The sequence below is a fragment of the Bos grunniens genome, chromosome 17 (assembly GCF_055505025.1).
Source record: "Bos grunniens cultivar Pamir isolate PY7600 chromosome 17, Bosgru_T2T1.0, whole genome shotgun sequence".
Lineage (NCBI taxonomy): Eukaryota > Metazoa > Chordata > Mammalia > Artiodactyla > Bovidae > Bos > Bos grunniens.
This window is the reverse complement of record NC_141181.1, coordinates 61853797-61873104: the sequence shown is the minus strand read 5'-3', so window position 1 is coordinate 61873104 and position 19308 is coordinate 61853797. Positions and strand designations below refer to the sequence as shown.

The 19308-nt window shown below is 47.3% G+C and overlaps 1 protein-coding gene across 3 annotated transcripts in view; it reads left to right on the top strand.

The window, feature by feature from the left end:
* The window catches only part of RPH3A (rabphilin 3A), a 101795-nt gene that overhangs the window by 50933 nt on the left and 31554 nt on the right, over positions 1-19308 (top strand). For all 3 annotated transcript variants that reach the window (XM_086348138.1, XM_086348140.1, XM_086348141.1), the window contains one exon: positions 1841-1987. In XM_086348138.1, coding sequence (XP_086204264.1) covers positions 1841-1987 — 147 coding nt within the window. The remainder of the gene's footprint in view (positions 1-1840; positions 1988-19308) is intronic.

Here is a 19308-nt window from a genome sequence, read left to right as displayed (position 1 = left end):
TGGGGAGGGAGGAAGGGGGAGACAGGGCTTTTAATTTTCAACTTTAAGTGTCAAAAGGCAATTTCATGCCTACTGATGTGATTAGAGCGGTGGAAGTAATAGAGGCTGGCAGCTAATGGGGTGCTGGCTCCAGGGGATTCGTAATTACTGATTTTTCCCCCGCAACAGGGACAAGAATTTCTAGTGGTGTTGAGCCCTGCATTCCACTTGGGTAATGCCCCTCAGCGCCTGGGGGGTGGAGGATATTATTAGTGGAGAGAATGATAATTTGCCATAGACTGTAGCATTAGCTCTCTACCCAGCTCTGATCCTCTGCACCATCCCTGGGGCTACACGGATAGGCATTCATTTCACCTCATATTGGGGAGGTTAAGTGTGCAGGCTGCCCAGGTCTGAATTCCACCTCTGCCACTTCCCAGCTGTGCGACCTCGGACAAGTTGTCTAATTTCTCCACAGCCGAGTCTCCTCACCAGAAAATAGACAGTAACCATCCCTGCCTTGTAGAAATGTTGTGAGGATTAAATGAAGTAATGTGGGCCTCCAGAAGGCACTATGTCAGTATTTGCTGCTACTATGTGGCTTCAGTCATGTCCAACTCTTTGCCACCCCATGGACTGTAGCCTGCCAGGCTCCTCTGTCCATGGGATTCTCCAGGCAAGAATAACTGAGTGGGTTGCCATGCCCTCCTCCAGGGGATCTTCCTAACCCAGGAAACAAACCCTCATCTCTTACATTTCCTTCGTGGGCAGGCAGGTTCTTTACCACTAGCGCCACCTGGGAAGTCCATGTCGGTATTTGCTTTTTTATTGAAACAAAAAAGCCAAGAAGAGCACAGGATGGAACTTGAAATGCTACAGGAGCTTTGGAGGCAGGAAATCTAGATGTTTGTGTGAAATGGAGAGATTTTTATAAAACTAGTTGGCAACTAGTTTAAATTTGAAAAAAAAAAAATTCTGTGGCCCACACTAAACATATTTGTGCCAGGTAGGGGTTGGATTCCACCTGGGATCCAGGGCTTCAGACCACTCTCCCAGAATCTTTTCCACTCCAGTTGCAGAAGTCTACTGTTTGGACTCTTTTACTGAGAACACCATTATCCTCCAGGTTTCCATGAAAAGTGAAAGTTGCTCAGTTGTGTCTGACTCTTTGCAACCCCATGGACTGTAGCCTGCCAGGCTTCTCTGTCCATGGAATTCTTCAGGCCAAAATACTGGAGTGGGTAGCCATTCCTTTCTCCAGGGGATCTTCCCAACCCAGGGATAGAAGCCAGGTCTCCCACGTTACAGGCAGATTCTTTATTGTCTGAGCCACAGGGGAAGCCCAGGTTTCCATGAACTTCCTGCAAATGTCAAGTCAAGAGTGTCTGCCACATGCTAAGCACTTAAGAAAAATAAACTCAGCAGAACCCTATGAAGGATGTATATGTTCCCCACTGTGTGTGTGTGTGTGTGTGTGTGTGTATGCTCAGTTGCTCAGTCACGTCCTACTCTTTGCGACCCCGTGGACTGCAGCCCACTGGTCTCCTCTGTCCATGGGATTTTCCTGGCAAGAATACTGGAGTGGGTTGCTATGTCCTCCTCCAAAGGAACATTCCTGACCCAGGATTTGAACCCCTATCTCCTGCGTCTCCTGCATTGACAGGTGGATTCTTTACCATTGTGCCACCTGCAAAGCCTCCACGGGTCCCACTGTAGAGATAAGCAAACTGAGGCTCTGAGAGGTTGGGATTCTTTTGCCTGAAGGGATTTGAACTGAGGTTTACCAGACTCCAGAGGCTAGAGCCTAACCACAACAGCCTACTTTCTCTCCAGCCTCACGCCTTCCCATATTACCTTTCAGGCTCCAGACAGGATGGTCTGTCCACCCCAGCGGTCAGCCGGACAGACAGAGGAAACAGGAAGAGCTGACAGATGAGGAGAAGGAAATCATCAACAGGGTGATCGCTCGCGCTGAGAAGATGGAAGAGATGGAACAGGAGCGAATTGGGTGAGGCCCTGCGCTTCCCTCCATTCTGGGAGGGCCGTGCTGCCCAGGGCGGGGTGCTTGGGGAGGGCACGGGGCAGGGCTGCCTTTGGGATTTGTCATCTGTGACGCGCTGAGACACCCACTCAGGCAGAGCCGGAATCCTTGGTGCAGGAGATGAGACAGCCAGGAGAGGAGAAAAGAACAGAGGAGAGAGCGGGCTGGGGGCTGGCTGGGGAAGGGGGCATCTGGGCTGGGGAGGTGTGTGTGTGTGTGAGCCCAGTTGTCTCACCATTTCGGCTGCACAGAAATGTGTTCTAGTGACATACGCCATGCAGGTTCTAGAATATACAGCTGAGGGTGAGGTAAGGGGGAGCAAGTCTACATCAAAGACACAGTACGGGAAAGAGAGCGCACGCCTGAAATGAACCATATGAGAGAACGGGAGAAATCCTTCCTAAAGGGGAGCCAGCGTGAGAGTGAGGCTTCAGAGATTAAGCTGGTGGGTCTGGATGCCAAGAACTCAGGGTTCCATCCCCACTCCCTGCTTACCAGCTGCAGCTCCCATGCATGTTGCTTCACCCGCTGAGCCTTGGTTTGCTCTCTCTAGAATGGGGAGAATAAAATCATTGTCCCATAGGACAGTCATAAGGAGTGAAGTGATGCTTGTATCATTCCTGGCCCAGGGCTGGGCATTCAGTTCAGTTCAGTCGCTCAGTCGTGTCCAACTCTTTGCGACACCATGTACTGCAGCACGTCAGGCCTCCCTGTCCATCACCAACCCCCGAAGTTTACTCAAACTCACGTCCATCACGTTGGTGATGCCATTCCAACCATCTCATCCTCTGTCATCCCCTTCTCTTCCCACCTTCAGTCTTTCCCAGTATCAGGTTCTTTTCCAATGAGTTGGTTCTTCGCATCAAGTGGCCTGGGCATACTTTGCATTTAACGAATGGTAGGGGGGGAGGAAAGTGGAGTTTGGAGGGCAGAGGTAACAAAAACACATAAGGGATGGAAGAAGGATGTGTGGCGTGTGTGTGTCAGGGAGTGACAGCGTCAGTGAGCCAGGGCAGTGTTAGAGAGAGAGGGAAGGCTAGCGGGTGGGCTTGGGAGGAATGGATGGGGAAGTGAGAGGGGAGTCGTGCCTGGGAGAAGAGAAGAGTGAGTATGTGTGTGTTGGGGGTTGGGGGGCGCAGTTCATGGGTAGAAGTTTCCACTGCTAGGACTCAGGGAGGCCACCAATCGGTCCTCCAAGACTGAACCTCAGATGGGAAATGGGAGGGGTCACCGAGATGTCACCTCCTTCCCAGACCTTTCTTCCCTGGGGCAGAGTGGGGAGCAGCCTTTGCTGACTGCTTGCAACTGGTTGGGCACTGGGGTGTCCTTTCATCTCCCCGCCCATCCACTCAGCAGGGGGTTAACAAGATTCCTGGGAGGAAAATGATGTTCTGAATACACAGGAAGTGGGTGCCTTTGATTTGAGCCTCTGCAGACCATTTTGTTCAGGGTGGGCTGGGGCGATCAGAGGTGATGTTGGCAAGTGGCAGATAACCTGGCACAGGCGGAGTCAGCTTGTGTTCAGCCCTCCATCAGCTTCCTGGGTAGGTTGTTAATGGGGAGAGGTCTTGAGGGGCTTGCTTACATGGCTGAGTTTTTATTTTGCTTTTAAAAAGATATATCAGGAGTGAGGAGTTGTCCAGGCTGGAGGTCTTGTGAGTGTGTGGGTGTGAGCTTGAGTGTGTGTTCACTTCAACCAACAAGGGGCCTCAGCCTTGCAGAAAGGATATCCTTGCAGAAGGATATGGATGTTAAATTCTTGCTTGGAGGCAAGAACTTCCAACCTTTTTCCTACATAGCACTTTCCCACCAGCTAACACGCTTTGTATTTTACACTGAGTTTGACTGTTGTGTGTCTCTCCCTATCAGATGATAAGATTCCTGAGTGTAGACATTGTTACCCGTTTTGTTCACCATGGAATCCCCAGACCTAGTACATAGTAGGTGTGCAGTAGAGTATTTGTTGAGTGAGTGAGTGAACATGGCAGACAGTGCTCCTCCCACCCACCCAAGTCAGTTTCTTTCTGCATCTTCTGTGGCCATGAGGCTGGAGAGCTTGGAATTTTGTAGTCCAGGGTCCAAATTTCCAGAGAAGACACTACGACTTGCTGATTTAGATTTATATCAGAATCTATCCCTGTTAACTGGGCTGCCTTTGGGTGTAAATTAAGGGGATCTCTGTGAATTAAGTGGATTCTAGCTTGAACATTCAAGAACAGGGTAGATGGGCTCCCTGCTTTGCCCCCATGTCCTGCTACATTGCCTGATCTGGTGACGTGGTGGAAGAGCACAGCAGTTAACCCCTGAGGCCCCAGAGTCAGAGAGACTTGGGTTCAAATTCCAGCCCTATTTCTAATCCCCTGTGTGACCTTACGCAAGCCACTTGAGCTCCTCCTTCCTCAATTTCCTCATCTGCAAAATGGGGAAGCTCTGCAGATCATTTTATTCCTGGATGGAAAATGATGTTATGAACACACAGGAAGTAGGTGCCTTTGATTTGAGCCTCTGCAGACCCTGATGCCGGGAAAGATTGAAGGCAGGAGAAGTGGGTGACAGAAGATGAGATGGTTGGATGGCATCATCGACCCAATGAACATGAGTTGGAGCAAACTCCAGGACATAGTGAAGGACAGGGAAGTTTGGTGTGCTGCATTCCAGGCAGTTGCAAAGAGTCAGACACGACTTAGTGACTGAAGGACAGCAAGAACAGGGATAACTTAGCACACACTTCTCTGGGAATGTTTAATTCACATGCAAAATATTATCATGGTGCCTGACACAGGGCACATGCTCAGTTAATGGTGATGATCATTTAACAACGCATTTGCTGAGGAAATGCGTTTCTTTACACCGACCAAGGCCTCCGTTCTAGAATTATGCCCAAGACTATGGTTTGGCAAGCCCCTGGCTTCCCCTGAAGGAGATCTGAGAGCCTTCCAGTGAAGCCGGGACCAAGCCCATGGTGACAGAGTGTCCCCTTGCTGAAACACTACATTTTCTCATCCTGCCAGGAGGCAGGACAGTCCTGGAGGATTCTGGCTGCCGCTGTTTCCCCGCACCCTTCCAGCTGCCAGCCCTCGATGGTAGCATCGCCAGAGGCAAAGCCATGCTATTTGTGTCTTATGAGCTCGAACCTGCCCTCATTCCTGTTCAACCCACGCTTCCCTGGGAGAGGATCAGAGTGGAGTCAGATGAAAGGAGAGCAACACATCAGGCACAGAGTGAGGCTGAAAACGGGGTGCCATCGGGGTTCCCCCTCCAGAACCTGAGGCTCAGTTAATGAGCCTTGGGGGCTTCAGTTCCCCACCCATCCAGTAAGGCAGGTCAGCCTGGGTCTCAGAATCCTTCCTGATCCAACTGTAAAGTATTGGGAGGGTCTGGTGGAGGACCCTGTACCATGTTATTGGCTGCCCCTCTCAGCAAATGAGCTCTTTCTATTAAACCTGTGGATATAACTGTGTCCCCTTCTGGGCCCAGATACCAGGTCTGTGATGCTGAACTTCCTTTTCGGTTACCTAACACCCATCTGAGAGATATGCCAAGTCATTGTTTACATAATAAGCAGTCATTATAATGGGTACCATTTATAGGCTGAGTATTTACTGAGTGCCAAACACTGAATCTAAAAACTTCATATAGGCTTAACTCATTAACTGCTCCTCTCAGCCCGATCAAGTAGGTTCTATTATTATCCTCATTTTGCAGCTGAGGAAACTGAGGCTTAGAAAATCTAGGTCACTTGTCCAAAGTCACGCAGAGCTAAGAGACATGTCCCTCTCTGGCTGACTCTCAGAATTATGCTCCTATTAGGTGTCTTTCCTGAAGGCCTGGCCTCAAAATTGTTAGACTCTGCAGAATATAGGAACGTTTAAAGCTTAGGTTTGGAGAGGACATTGGAGAAGGAAATGGCAACCCACTCCAGTACTTGTGCCTGGAAAATTCCACAACAGAGGAGCCTGGTAGGTTATAGTCCATGGGATCAAAAAGAGTTGGACATGACTGACCAACTTCACTCACTTTTTGGGGAGTTAGAAGCTAGAATCCCTTCTATACTGGCCCAGTGATTCCTTCCCAGTGATCTTACTAACCTGTTTCTACCTCCACAGCTGTCAGAACTTGTCTCCATGGTCCTAAGGCTGTGGAGAATTCCAAGTGAGAATCAGCCTCAGGTGTCCCAGGAAGCACTGCCTCCCTGGGGCGGTTTAGCTAGAGTTAGATGCCCCAGGGAGTCCCAGGCAATGCAGCTGAGTAGAGCTGGTTCTCGTCTTGGAGCCTCTTTGCTTTTGACCAAGAGGGTGTCTAAAACTTCACTCACTACTCAGCCCACAATCAAGCTCTGCTCTCTTCAGCATCCCTAGAGGGAAGGATGATAGCCAGAAGGGAAACTCATTAAAGAGCCTCATTTTTCCCCACATTCCTTATTCAAGGCTAAATGGGATCTCAGAATTTATTTTGCATGGCCTGACTGCTGTAAACTTTCTATACTAGTTAGAACATTTGGCTTGCAAGAAAGGAAATTAATTCCAGGTAGACTGTTTGAGTTATCTGTGACCGCATCACATACCACCCGACACTTACTGACTGCCAACAACCACAATTTACTATTTTTCATGATTCTGTGGGTTAAGAATTTAGGCAGGACTCTGACAGATTGATTTTCTGCTCCGTGTAGCATGGGCAAGGGGTCACTCTTTCAACTGCATTCAATGAGTGACTGGGTTGGACTGGAAGGGCCAGGAAAGCTCCAATCCTTGCACACAGTGTGCTCTGCATGGCCCCTCTCTTTCCAAGAAATCTTTCCTTACTCAATCGTCTGACCTGAGTTCCTTTACCTGGCAAAGAAAGCAAAGATGGAAGTCATCGGGATTCTTAACAGCTGGGTCTGGGACTGGTAGAGCATTACTCCACTGGGTTCTACTGGAGAGGAGAAAGAGATCCACCTCTTCCTGGAAGAATGACTTACACATCCAGGGAAAGAAGCTGTAAATGGGAGTTTTCTTTGGAGATTCTACTCCATTAGGCAAAAAGGGGAATTGAATACAAGGTTTCAGAGGTATCTCAAGGGTTGCAAGGACAGGGACACAGCCTAGACTCACGAAAGTTCTGCTTCTCATACACATCTTAGAAAATATAGTCACATACTATACCTCTTCAATTGCTATAATTCTTCTTAGCCCTAATTCCAAATTCCCAAGAAAGGAACTCTGGTCCAGGTCACCCTAAGTGCCTGCCTCTCATCCAATCAGCCATGACCAGAGGTGCCAGGCTACACAAACAAGGATGCTGAGTGCTTCTCAAGAGAGTGCCAAGGTCCTTTGTGAATTGAACAGACACCCAGAGGGTGCCCACAGGACTTTTAAAGCATATTAAATCTGGAATTAAACATTTGCCTGGGGAAACTTGTATGTGCAGGTTTTGTTTTTGTTTTGTTTCCCTGGTAGGTTCCTCCATGTCTTTATCATATTTCTTTCTTTCAGAGCCTCTCAAAGGCATTTGCTCATATATTCTGTCTGCAAGGGGACAGGCAGCCTGGTGGTTTCCATTCGAGGTTGATGTCCCTCAACAGATGGATCCGAAGAAGTAATTAGGATTTGTCATTAACCTTGGTGTCCAAACACTGTGATGGAGGAGGAAGTCAAAGAGACACTGGGAGACTGTTGTTGACAAAATCTGTTGGATTTCTGTCACCTCCCCATCTCAGTTCCACCATCCCCTATAGTCTTAGCCTAGAATTTTTCTCAAAGTGTGGACAGAGGGAGAAGTGAGTAATACTGCTTGGGATTTGCTGCATCTAATTAGCTCGGCATCTTTCCTATGGCTTGACAAGCTGACAGCAAGCCACCCTGCTACATTTTTTTTTTTTTTAACTTGGAGTCCTAGACATTCTGTGGATAGAACTCAGGGGTTCTGGGGCATCCTGATATTATAAACATAGTTATCTGTGTGTATGTGTTCATTTTTAAGAAGAAATATTCATAGATGTCATCAGGTTTGGGGGGATTCTGAACCCCCAAATGTTGAGAAACACTGAGTAGTACCTCAGTTTTTCAAGGGATCAGATCAACACTTTGTTATGTCCATGTATCCTTAATAATATATGGAATCTGTTTGCACAAGATGAAAACAGTGAGTGAATGAGTGAAAGTCGCTCAGTCGTGTCTGACTATTTGCGACCCCATGGACTGTACAGTCCATGGAATTCTCTGGGCCAGAATACTGAAGTGGATAGCTGTTCCCTTCTCCAGGGGATCTTCCCAACCCAGGGATCAAACACAGGTCTGCTGCATTGCAGGTGGATTCTTTACCAGCTGAGCCACCAGGGAAGCCCAAGAATACTGGAGTGGGTCGAACCAGGGTCTCCTGCATTGCAGGCATATTCTTTACCAGCTGAGCTATATGGGAAGCCCCCAGTGAAAACAGATGTCTTCCTAATTCGTTAAGCAGTCCAGTGCCTGGCATAAAAAGGAGAGAGCAAATGAATACATGTTGGATAATTCTAAACCCAACTGACTAAGTCTCTCATTGAATAATTTTAACTTTGAGGTTTACCAGACCTCATCTATAAAGTGGGGAGTTGGAGTTGGACTATGTCCATCTCCAAGTCCATCTAACCCAAGGTTCTTGAACCTTGGCACTATTTACATCTGGAGACAGATAATTCTTTCTGGTGGGTGTGGTTCTGTGCCCTGAATTTTTTAGCAGCTCCCTCTGGCTCCCTCCAACTGGATGCCTGTAGTAACTGGGACTGTTACCAAGCTGTGACAATCCAAAATGTCTCCCGACATTGCCAAATGCCCCCTTGATGGGCACAATCACGCCCTGTTGAGAATCACTGCTCTAGCCTTCTTGCTGAGTGACTCAAAAAAGGAAGAAGAAACAAATGAGAATTTTTCTGCAACCATAACTCAACTTCTAGGGAAATAATAATAGTTCACCCTTACAAACACCATATGTTGGCAGGGTACTCAAAGCTTTAAGCAGATTCATCTATGTAACCCTCACAACAGCTTTATGCATTAAGCCATATTATTATCATTCCCATTTTACAGATGAGGCAACTGAGGGACAGAGAGGTTAAGCAACTTCCCAGGGTTGCACAGCTAATAAGCAAACTGGGATTGCAAACCCAGACTGGCTGGCTTCAGAGTTAGATGCCTATTCTGCTATTCTATAGAGAGATTTAAGCTATGGTTTTTGCAGTAGTCATGTATGGATTTGAGAGTTGGACCATAAAGAAAACTGAGTGCCCAAGAATTGATGCTTTTGAACTGTGGTGTTGGAGAAGACTCTTGAGAGTCCCTTGGACTGCAAGGAGATCAAACCAGTCAATCCTAAAGAAAATCAGTCCTGAATATTCATTGGAAGGACTGATGCTGAAGCTGAAGCTCCAGTACTTTGGCCGCATGATGTGAAGAACTTACTCATTGGAAAAGACCCTGATGCTGGGAAAGATTGAAGGCAGGAGGAGAAGGGGACGACAGAGGATGAGATGGTTGGATGGCATCACTGACTCGATGGCCATGAGTTTGAGCAAGCTCTGGGAGTTGGTGATGGACAGGGAAGCCTGGCATGCTGCAGTCCATAACATTGCAAAGAGCTGGACACAACTAAGTGACTGAACTGTACTGACTGATAGAGAGATAATCATTTATAGCCAAGCATTCTATTAGGAACTTTCAAATATATTGCATTACCTTTAATCCCTACTATGTCCTCTCAGAGTGACAGACTACTGTCTTTACTTCACAGATGAGATGACTGAAGTTCAGAGAGGTTAAGGCAGTTGCCCAGGGGTACACAGTCTTTTCATGGCCAAACCAAACTCTGAACTTGAATCTGTCTTTCCACATTATCTTACTGCCTTTCAGAGGTGCAGGTAGGGAAGGCAATTGACAAATAACTTCAGAGCTTCAGGGAAGTGAATAATTTACAGGGTGTCTTATATATTCACTCGGGTTAAAAGATTGAGTGTCGCACACTTCTTCCTACAGTGGGGCAGTTCACCCTTCACTGTCCCTTGTGGGCCTCAGCAGCGTATTCTCTCAACCCTACTTTCCATGACAAGAAAGGGCAGGTGCAGGAGTTAGGAGGAGCCCCAACTGTAAGCACTGAAAAGAAACAAAGGCTTCATTCTTCCAAAGCGGGTAACAGCATCCAAGTAGCTAGACCCAGCCTCCAGTCGCATCTCGGCCACCTGCTGGCTGTGTACCCTTGGTAAGTGACTTTCTGTCTGTGTGCCTCCTTCCCTGCCCCCCAAAATAGGAGTGAATAATGGAACTGACCTCACAGGTTGTATGGCTTAAGGAAAACAATGCACAAGGAATGCTTAGCACAGCACCAGATAACTGTTGCTATTATTGGGTTTAAATGACCCAGTTCCTTGCCTGGCTGACTACATTAGCCCAGCGGAGCCCTCGGGCTTTCTCTCTTGGCTCCAACCCTGACCCGGGGTGACCCCCTTCCCCAAAGTGCTGGGGTCCAGACAGGAATCCCACTGACCAATCCATCAAGGAGACAGAGTAGGATCAACAGCTCCCCAGCTAGTGACGGTAATAAACAGCAGTAGAAATTAATGAGTCTGAACTGCATGCACTCTGCATGCCAGCAGCATGGCTTCATGATGGAAGGACTTAGTCATTTAAGGACAGGTTCCCGAGAGACCTTGGCGTTGGAATCTTAGACCAGCCCCCTTCAGAGCAGCCATGTTCACAGTCTAGATGACCCAGACTAGACTTCAGGAAATGCCAAGTCTAATAAACCTAGTGGTAGCATCTCCCCACTTGGCAATTAGGGTGATGGGGAAAGCAGCATGACTCTGGAATTAATGGAGTGTGCACGTGAGGGAGAGAGAGAGAGAAACAACATGATGCACTCTCACTCCGCTGCATCTTCCGAACCATCGTGCAGTCGCGCTCCATCATGGCTCTAAAGGCAGCTCTCTGTCTCCACACCATCAGTGATGGAGGCCCAGCTTTTCACCATTTTCCTCACCAGTTCAGGGACCAGCACATACAGCCAACACACCTTCACAGGCAGGGTGTTCTTCTCAGCTCTGCAGCTCACCCCATTAAACTACTTTCTGGAGCAATTGTACATCTATTAGGCTTCTCTTCAACATTCATCAAGATGTTGCAGCAATGCTGGTTTGAAAGCGCTAAAGCAGTTGCCTGAACATTTCTGGGGCCAATTTGGATTTTTTGGAGGAAGCCTGAGCTCAACCAAAAAGCAGTATCAGATCTGCAGTTGGCTGGTATCCTTGTCTGCAGAAGGCAGCCAACTAGAGCTAGGCTCCTTGCAAAAGCAGAGTGTGTACAGCTGTGTGTGTGTGAAAGCATGCTCTGTATGCGGGTGACAATCACACCCATGTTCCTGTGTGGTTGTAGGTTCCATCTGTGTGTGTGGTTAGAGACAGGCACATGAGTTCTGTCAGTTTCTAGTCACGGCAGCCTCTTTAAAAGCTTTAGAAAGATGGATTTCATGTGCAGATTTTAGCACTCTGGTTACACAGAAAAAAAAAATGTGAGCATAGGGAGCTATTAAAGCTACAAATTTCCAGAAGAAATAATTAGCAGCAGCCACAACTGAGTAGTTACCGTGTTCCAGGCATTTTACAAACACTCTTGTTTTATCTTTGCAACAATTCCAGGTGGCAAGGACTTTGTTTTCATTAAATTTACAGATGGAAAACAGAAGCTCAGAAAGGTTATGTAACTTTCTTAAAGTCTCAGAGCCAGGAAATCGCAAAGTCCAAAGTCCAAAGCCCAAAGTCCACTGTGCACCCAAGCAAGGTCACTGCAGAATGGACACCCCAACTCCTGCATCATAAGTGCCTCACATTTCTTAATTTTCAAAGAGTGTGTGTGTGTGTGTGCAAGTGTTCATGTGCGTGTGCATGTGTGGAGAGACTCTATGTTTTCCTGGGGTTGAGTACCCAGAGAAGGTGATCAGAAACTCACAGGGTCCAAAAACTTGATTTTTCTGACATCCACAACCAGGCAGGGAGGAACCGCCCAAACATTGCTGCAGAGAAGAGGACTTGAATCTGATTCTGACCTGAACCAGGTGGAAACAGAACTTGCATGTCAGATGGGGCAGGAATATAGGTGTAGTGGGTAGAATAATGCTGCCCTGCAAAGATGTTCACATCCTAACCCCTGGGACCTGCGGCTATGTTCCTCCCATGGCCAAAGAGACTTTGCAGGTATGATTAAGAATCTGGAGATACAGAGATTACCCTGGAATAGCCAATATAATCACATGGGTCCTTATAAGAGAGAGGTGGAAGGGTAACAGCAAGATTGGCAAATGCTACACTGCTGGCTTTGAAGATGGAGGGAGAAGCCACAAGCCAAGGAATGTGGGCAGCTTCTAGAAATTAGAAAAGGCAAAGAACAGATGTTCTAGAGCTTGCAGAAAGAACGCAGACCTGCCTGCCAGTGCCTTGACTAAGTGAAACCTATGTCAGGTATATAATCTCTAGGACTTTTGTGCTGTCATAAGCCACTAGGCTGTAATTTGTGACAGCAGCACTAAGAAGCTAACACAGAGGGGCTCCTTAAGCCAGCTAGCATGCAATGGCATCTCAGAGGCTTCCTAGTATACACTGTCACCACTGAATTAGAGCCACTGGGGACAATCTTATAGTTTCAAGAGACCTGGTCCCTCCCATGTGTAGACAAAGTCTGGTGACCTGCCTGCCTCATTCCACCTAGAACCACTTTGGCATTTGAAACTCACTGTTTCAAGACTCCAGGGGCTCCATTCATATGTCCATACATTGTCTCAAAATGGGGGAAGTTGGGTTTCCTCTACCGAAAGCCCTTTCATGCTTTCCCATCACTGTTAGACTCAAGACTTTGCAGGGAATGGCCCCTGGCCACCCCTCCAGACTCATCTTCTGCCGTTCCGCCCAAGCCCTGTTAAGCAACTCTCAACTCCCTTGCACTTGCTGTTCCTTCTTCTTCCAGTGCTTTTCCTCACCCTCTTTACTGGTCCAGCTCCTCTTTATCCTCAGGTCTCATTTCAGCAGTCACTTTCTCTGAGGCCCCATCCTACTTAATGTCCCTCCCTCTGAGTTCTCACAGCTTGTTCTGCAGAGTACTTTCTCTGAGCTTAATTATGATGATCGATGTGATCATGTAAAAATGTCCGAGTCTCTAGAATGCCAGCTCCATGACGCCAGGCCCCTCATCTGTTCTGCTCCCCGTTGTGTCCTCGCTGTCTACTGTCACGTAGTTTCTCCATAAATTTTCGTCACATGAATGAATAGCCCATCTGCGTCTATTTGGACAGCAAGGTCAGAGCACCCTGGGAATCCACTTCCCACCACCTCCAGGGGTTGTCTGTTGGTGCCCAGAGGAGGAGACCATTAACCTTTCTGGTGCCTCCAGAAACATCCTGGGAAACGGGAGATGCCCACCCAACTTCACTGAATAACCATCAGCTCCCCTTAAGCACCCAGCCTGGTGATGGATGGGTTTCCTGGATCTGAGGCACGAGTAGGAATCATAAAGTTAATCGGGCATGTAAAGACATAACTAGAGAGTGACAGCCACGTACAGTGTCCAGCTAATTGGGCGCTTAATGTGGAGACATTAGACAGGCAAACAAAGCTAGCCTGCCGATGCAGATGGATCTTCTCTGTCAGTGAAGGTCCTTCAGTTTCAAAACACAAGAAGAAATCTTGATGCTTTAGCCTCAGCATCTGAGAATCCCTGAGTGTTGCCCAGGGGAGGAAGCTTGAGGTGCATCTCATCTAACTGCTCACATTTTGTTTGGGTGAAAGCACGCAGAGCACAAAGCTTTTTCTAGGTCATTGCCTGGATGAGGGGTAGGATTTAAGGCCATGGCTTTTAACCCTTGGCTTACATGTTCTCTATCTCCAAAAATGCTAATTTTATTGTCTAACATAAAGTAGCTCATGTTTATCATAGAAAGTTAAGAAAGTATAGAGGAGTCCAGCTAACTGGGTGCTTAAGGGAAGAGGGTAGCACAGGTATTAAAGACGGAAGTAAAAGTTACTCATAATCCCACCACCTGGAAATGATCATTGTGAATATTTCAGTGTGTTTCTTTTCTAATTTTTTTTTTTTGGCCTGATGCACACTAGGCACATGTGTTCAGATGAGCATGTTCCAAACCCAGCCTTGTATCACGATCACAGTTCTGCATGGATTTGGGGGGTTTTCCTCCACTTAACATAACGAGAAGAGCATTTTCTTGTGTGATTTGTCCCACTGCTTCCTTCCCTACCGAAGCATTTCTCAAAATGTGGCCAAAAATTCACCAGCACCAGGATCCCATAGGGAGCTACTCCAAACTACAGACACTTGGAACCCATCCCAGTCCCATAGAATCTGAATGTTGAACACTCTTCTAGGGTAATCTAGATGAACCATCCATTTGCAGAACATACCCGCACGCGGTGGCTGTCAACAGGACCATAGGCTGAAATACTGGTTTCCGAGTGTAATCAAATCCATAACTGAGAAGTTTTAGAGCTGGGACTCCAGGCGTTGGTTGTTGTTGTTTTTTAATTCTTCTGGGTCATTAACATGCATTGAGGGTTACAGGCATCTTTCATAGTGCATATAGGACTTTCCTGCCAAGACTGGTAACAAGAAACATTCCTTATGGGGTGAAGAAACTGAAATATTTTATCACCAGGATAGACTCATCTATGACTCATGGTCTTCATGACATAATTTGGACTTAGTTCCCTGCAAAGTTTTATTTCCAAATTTATGCTCCTTGGCTATTCAGGCCCTCCCTGTTGAGGCCCTAGCATCTGGGGCTGCAGAGAGATTGTCCGAATGGTCAGGCTACAGGAAACACCCCCACACCTGCCACCCTGTTCATCCCTGTCTTTGAGCAGAGAAGGAAGGTCTGCCCAACCTACTCCACTACCTCTCTCTTTATTGGTCTGTACTGAATTCACAAATAACAAGGGTCGCTATGCTGAGAGATCTGGATAATGATCTTCAATCTGTTTTTCCATGCCGTTTGCTGCCACTGATATAAGCTAATGAGACACTGCCAGTACAATGCGTGTTAATGGGGCCTTTTGGAGTTGAGGACTGAATGATGGAAGGAGCAAGCATCTTGAGAGGGATGCAAGAGTGTGGGTTTGCAAGTGGCGGCAGCTGAGCCTTGTAGGTTTCCTGAGTAAAGTATGCTGCAGTTTAGAATTGGGTCATCTAGCCCATGCTCTCTTCCTGAGCTGGGTTGACCAAGCTTGACTCGAGGCAGAAGGCCACGAGGGGAACTCATGGAAAGCAAAGATGGTTTACTGGCGCAGAGAACTAGATTCTAGCCCAGGCTTAGTGCTCTCTGTGCTTGGGGACTACCCCTCACCGCCATCACCACCACCGATAGAGCGAGAAGAGCAAAATGTAACTACTTTCTGGCTGGATTAATCACTTCATCTGGCTGTGGATGAGGGGAAATGTGAAAACAAACATGTGTCCCCAAAAAAGAAAAATGCATATATGACACTGTGCAATTACCATCCCCTGCCTCCATTAGCTTACCATTGTCGCGTAACATTTGGTAATTCTATGGCATTGAAAAGCATCTTCAAATCTGTCTGCTCCAGACAACTTCAAACTGTTTCTTTAAATAGTGGAACCAACTTTCTGAAGGAAATCTAATCCAAAAGCTCAAACAAATGAAAGAGATAAACACAGATATACTCTGAATGAAATGTCTCTCAGCATTACTCCCGCTATACCACTCCAGTGAGTGGCCCCAAGATGGTCTCTGAGGAACCTCTGGGGTGCCATAAAACACAATCTGACAATGACCAACTTAGCCCAACACCTTCTCCTTTACAGATGAGGAAATTGCATCCCAGAGAGGCAAAATTCAAAGCTAACATCCAGATTTCTCCATCCTACATCGGGGACTCTTTAGGGGAACAAGATGGCAGCTCAGTTGTTGGGTGTCTTATCCCAACTTCTGAGAAGTCAGAGGCAAAAGAGACAGAATCATGTGTGCAACTTGGTACCTACCAGTGATTGAGGCCCCACTGATGTGAGAAAGGCAACGGAACAGAGCAGGGGGAGACTGGACTGTTCAAGAAGGTCCCCATGGCTCTGCTCGGCAGCAGCAGCAGCAAGGTCTGAATAAGAACAGGACTTGAAGGACTTCCCTAGTGGTCCAGTGGTTAAGATGCTATGATTCCACTGCAGGTGTGCACAGGCCCACACCTGGTCAGGGAACTAAGATTTTTTATTTACTTAAATGTAGAAAAAAAAAAAAAGAACAGGGACTCAAAAACCACACTGCCAGACTGCCTGAATCTGAGTTCAGGCTTTCCCTACCCACCTCCCTGCTGTGTGACTTGAGTACCTCAATTCACCTCTCTGTGCTTCACTTTTCTCATTTGGAAAATGAGGAAAAGAATAGTCTTCAGCTTGCAGTGCTGCTGGAAGGATTTGTTGAGGAAATCCATGTGGAGTGCTCACCTCTGTGCCTGGCACATTGTAAGTGCTCAGTAGACACTGGCTACTGGTGTACTGAGACAGCACCGGGAGCCCCTGGATTTGGTTACCTCGCATCATTGCATCATCCTATAAAAACCATTTCTAGGGAAAATGTGGGAAGGGTTGGGGCAGAGGCAGAGGAAGAGAGCGTGCTGTCTTTGCTTTTTCACATGCTGCCTCCCTAAACAGCTCTGTCTGATCAGGGTCACAGCAGGCTCTAGCGCCCACAAGCTGCTTTTGGCTCCTCTGTGGGCTCCCCTGTTGAATGGAACACAGAGAAGCTGCTATTTATAACACAGCGACTAGAGCGCTTTGAGCGGATGGCGGGACCGAGGAGAGATGGCTGTGGGGAGAATCAGCATCAGGTAGCTGCCAGCAGGGCTGGCCAGGGACCTCCTGGACCCTGTGATGCCCAAGTGCCATCCCAGTGGTTCTCATGCCTCTGGTGTCCACAGCTGACAGCCAGCACGTGGAGGGGTGCACAGGGTCCACCTTCATCTGAGTCCACTGGCAGTGGCTGGAACGGAAACAATAAGGTTTTGTTTGAGGGAAAAAGCAGGAGATGACTTCAGGCTGATGTGTGCATACTAAGTTGCTTCAGTTATGCTCAACTCTTTGCCACCCCATGGACTATAGCCCTCCAGGCTCCTCTGTCCATGGGGATTCTCCAGGCAAGAATACTGGAGGTTGCCATTTCCTTCTCCAGGGGATTTTCCCGACCCAGGGATCAAATCTGTGTCTCTTACATCTCCTGCAGGGATGGCAGGTGGGTTACCACTAACGCCACCTGGGAAGCCCCTCAGGCTGGTGGGAAGTGTCAAAAACAACCCACTTGAGATTGAAGCAGGATGCCCCCACAGATAGAGTCATTATGTGCAGCCTTGTGCTATTCAGAGTGTGTTCTGGGACCAGTAGCATAGTGTGGAATCACTTGGGAGTTTTCTAGAAACACACACCTCAGGCCTCACCCCAGACCTGATGCCTTGGAATCTGCATTTTAACAAGATACCAGTGTGACTTGTATGCACATTAAGTTTGAGAAGGGTTAGCATAACACATGGGCTTCCCTGGTGATTCAAAAGGTAAAGAATCTGCCTGCAATGCAGGAGACCTGGGTTCAGTCCCTGGCACAGGAAGATTCCCCTGGAGAAAGGAACGGCAACCCACTCCAATATTCTTGCCTGGAGAATTTCATAGACAGAGGAGCCTGGCGGGCTACAGTCCGTGGGGTTGCAAAGAGTCAGACATGACGGAATGACTAACAGACACACACTCACGCACACACAGTGTAGCACATAAGATACATGGGTTTCAGTTTTAGCTTTGCTACTTCCTAGCTGTGTGACCTTGGGCAAGTAATTTAATTTTAAAGAAAGTGACTCACTTTCTTCTGCAAAATGGCTTATTAATAGTACCTCCTAGGGTTGGATGGCAAAGCACTTCATACCATGCCAAGCGTATAATAAGCACTATGTATTCAGTAAGTATAAGCTGCTATTATATGTCACTTGACATTCAATTCAGCTTGCTTTTGCTGATTACATATTTAGGAGGCGGGCTGCATTCATTCATTCATTCATTCATTTGACCATCATGTGTGAACACTCACTGTGGACCAGGCACTGTTCTGGCCCTGAGGACAAGATCCCTGACCCAGGGGAGTTCATAGTCTAGAGATGGACTCACAGTTAATTAATTACTTAGTGTAGACAATCCCACAATTACTTATACATGTGGCAAGTGCTATGCAGAAGGGTTGCAATTAGAGTAAATAAAATGGGTAGTCAGAGAAGTTTTCTAAGGGGAGGGGATATTGGAATATGAAATATATATGGAATATGAAGGATAAGGGGGATCTAGACAGGAAAATTGTGTGTGTGTGCAAGAGAGAGAAAGATCACAAAGATGTGCAATGGGCAAAGGCATGTTTCAGGCACAAGGAACAGAATGTACAGAAGCACTGAGGCAGTTAGGAAAACTATAACTCAAAGAAGACCAGGGTAACCAGAGCAGTGGTTCTGAAACTTTTGCCAGAATCCCCTGGAGGCGTTGCTAAAGCAGATTGCCAGGCCCTGCCCTCCAGACTCTCTGACTAGATTATTCTGGAGTGGGGCCCAAGAATTTTCATTTCTGACAAATTTCCAGGAGACACTGGTGCTAATGGTCTGGTCATCAGACTTAAAAAACCACTGAACTATAACACTGAAGTAAAACTAAGAGGGAGAAGAAGTTTAGGGTTTTATCCAGGGCCAGACCACATAGGATCACGGAAACCTTGTGGAATGGGAACCAGCTAAAGGTTTTAGGGGGAAGAGGGAGTGCCATGATCAGATTTATGTTTTAGGAATTTCTCCATGGCTGTGGTGGGGAGAACAGACAATAGAAGGAGATGAATGAAGACACAGAGACCGAGAGGTTCCTGCAGTCATCTGGAGGGGACATGTCTGTGGCTTGGCTGCGGTGAAGACAGGGAAGTGGGTGGATTCTGGAAACATTATGGAGTTAGATACAATAAGATTTGGTAGGGTCATTGAAGGTCTGGAGAGTAGGGGCTCAGGAAGACCCTCTAGGTTTCTGGTTGGAGCAAGTTAGTGGATAGTCCTACTGCTTCCTGAGAATGGGAGCAGATTCCCTGGGGATGGAATGAAGAGCAGCCAAGATGAAGAGTTGAGATGAAAGTGCAAGTTTGAGACCCAAGTGAAGACATCGTGTAGACAATCTGGAGTTCAGAAGACAATGTCCCTGGAGGAGGTGACAGGAGAAAAGATGAAAGTTCCTAATCTGAAGTTAGTAGAATAGATAGAC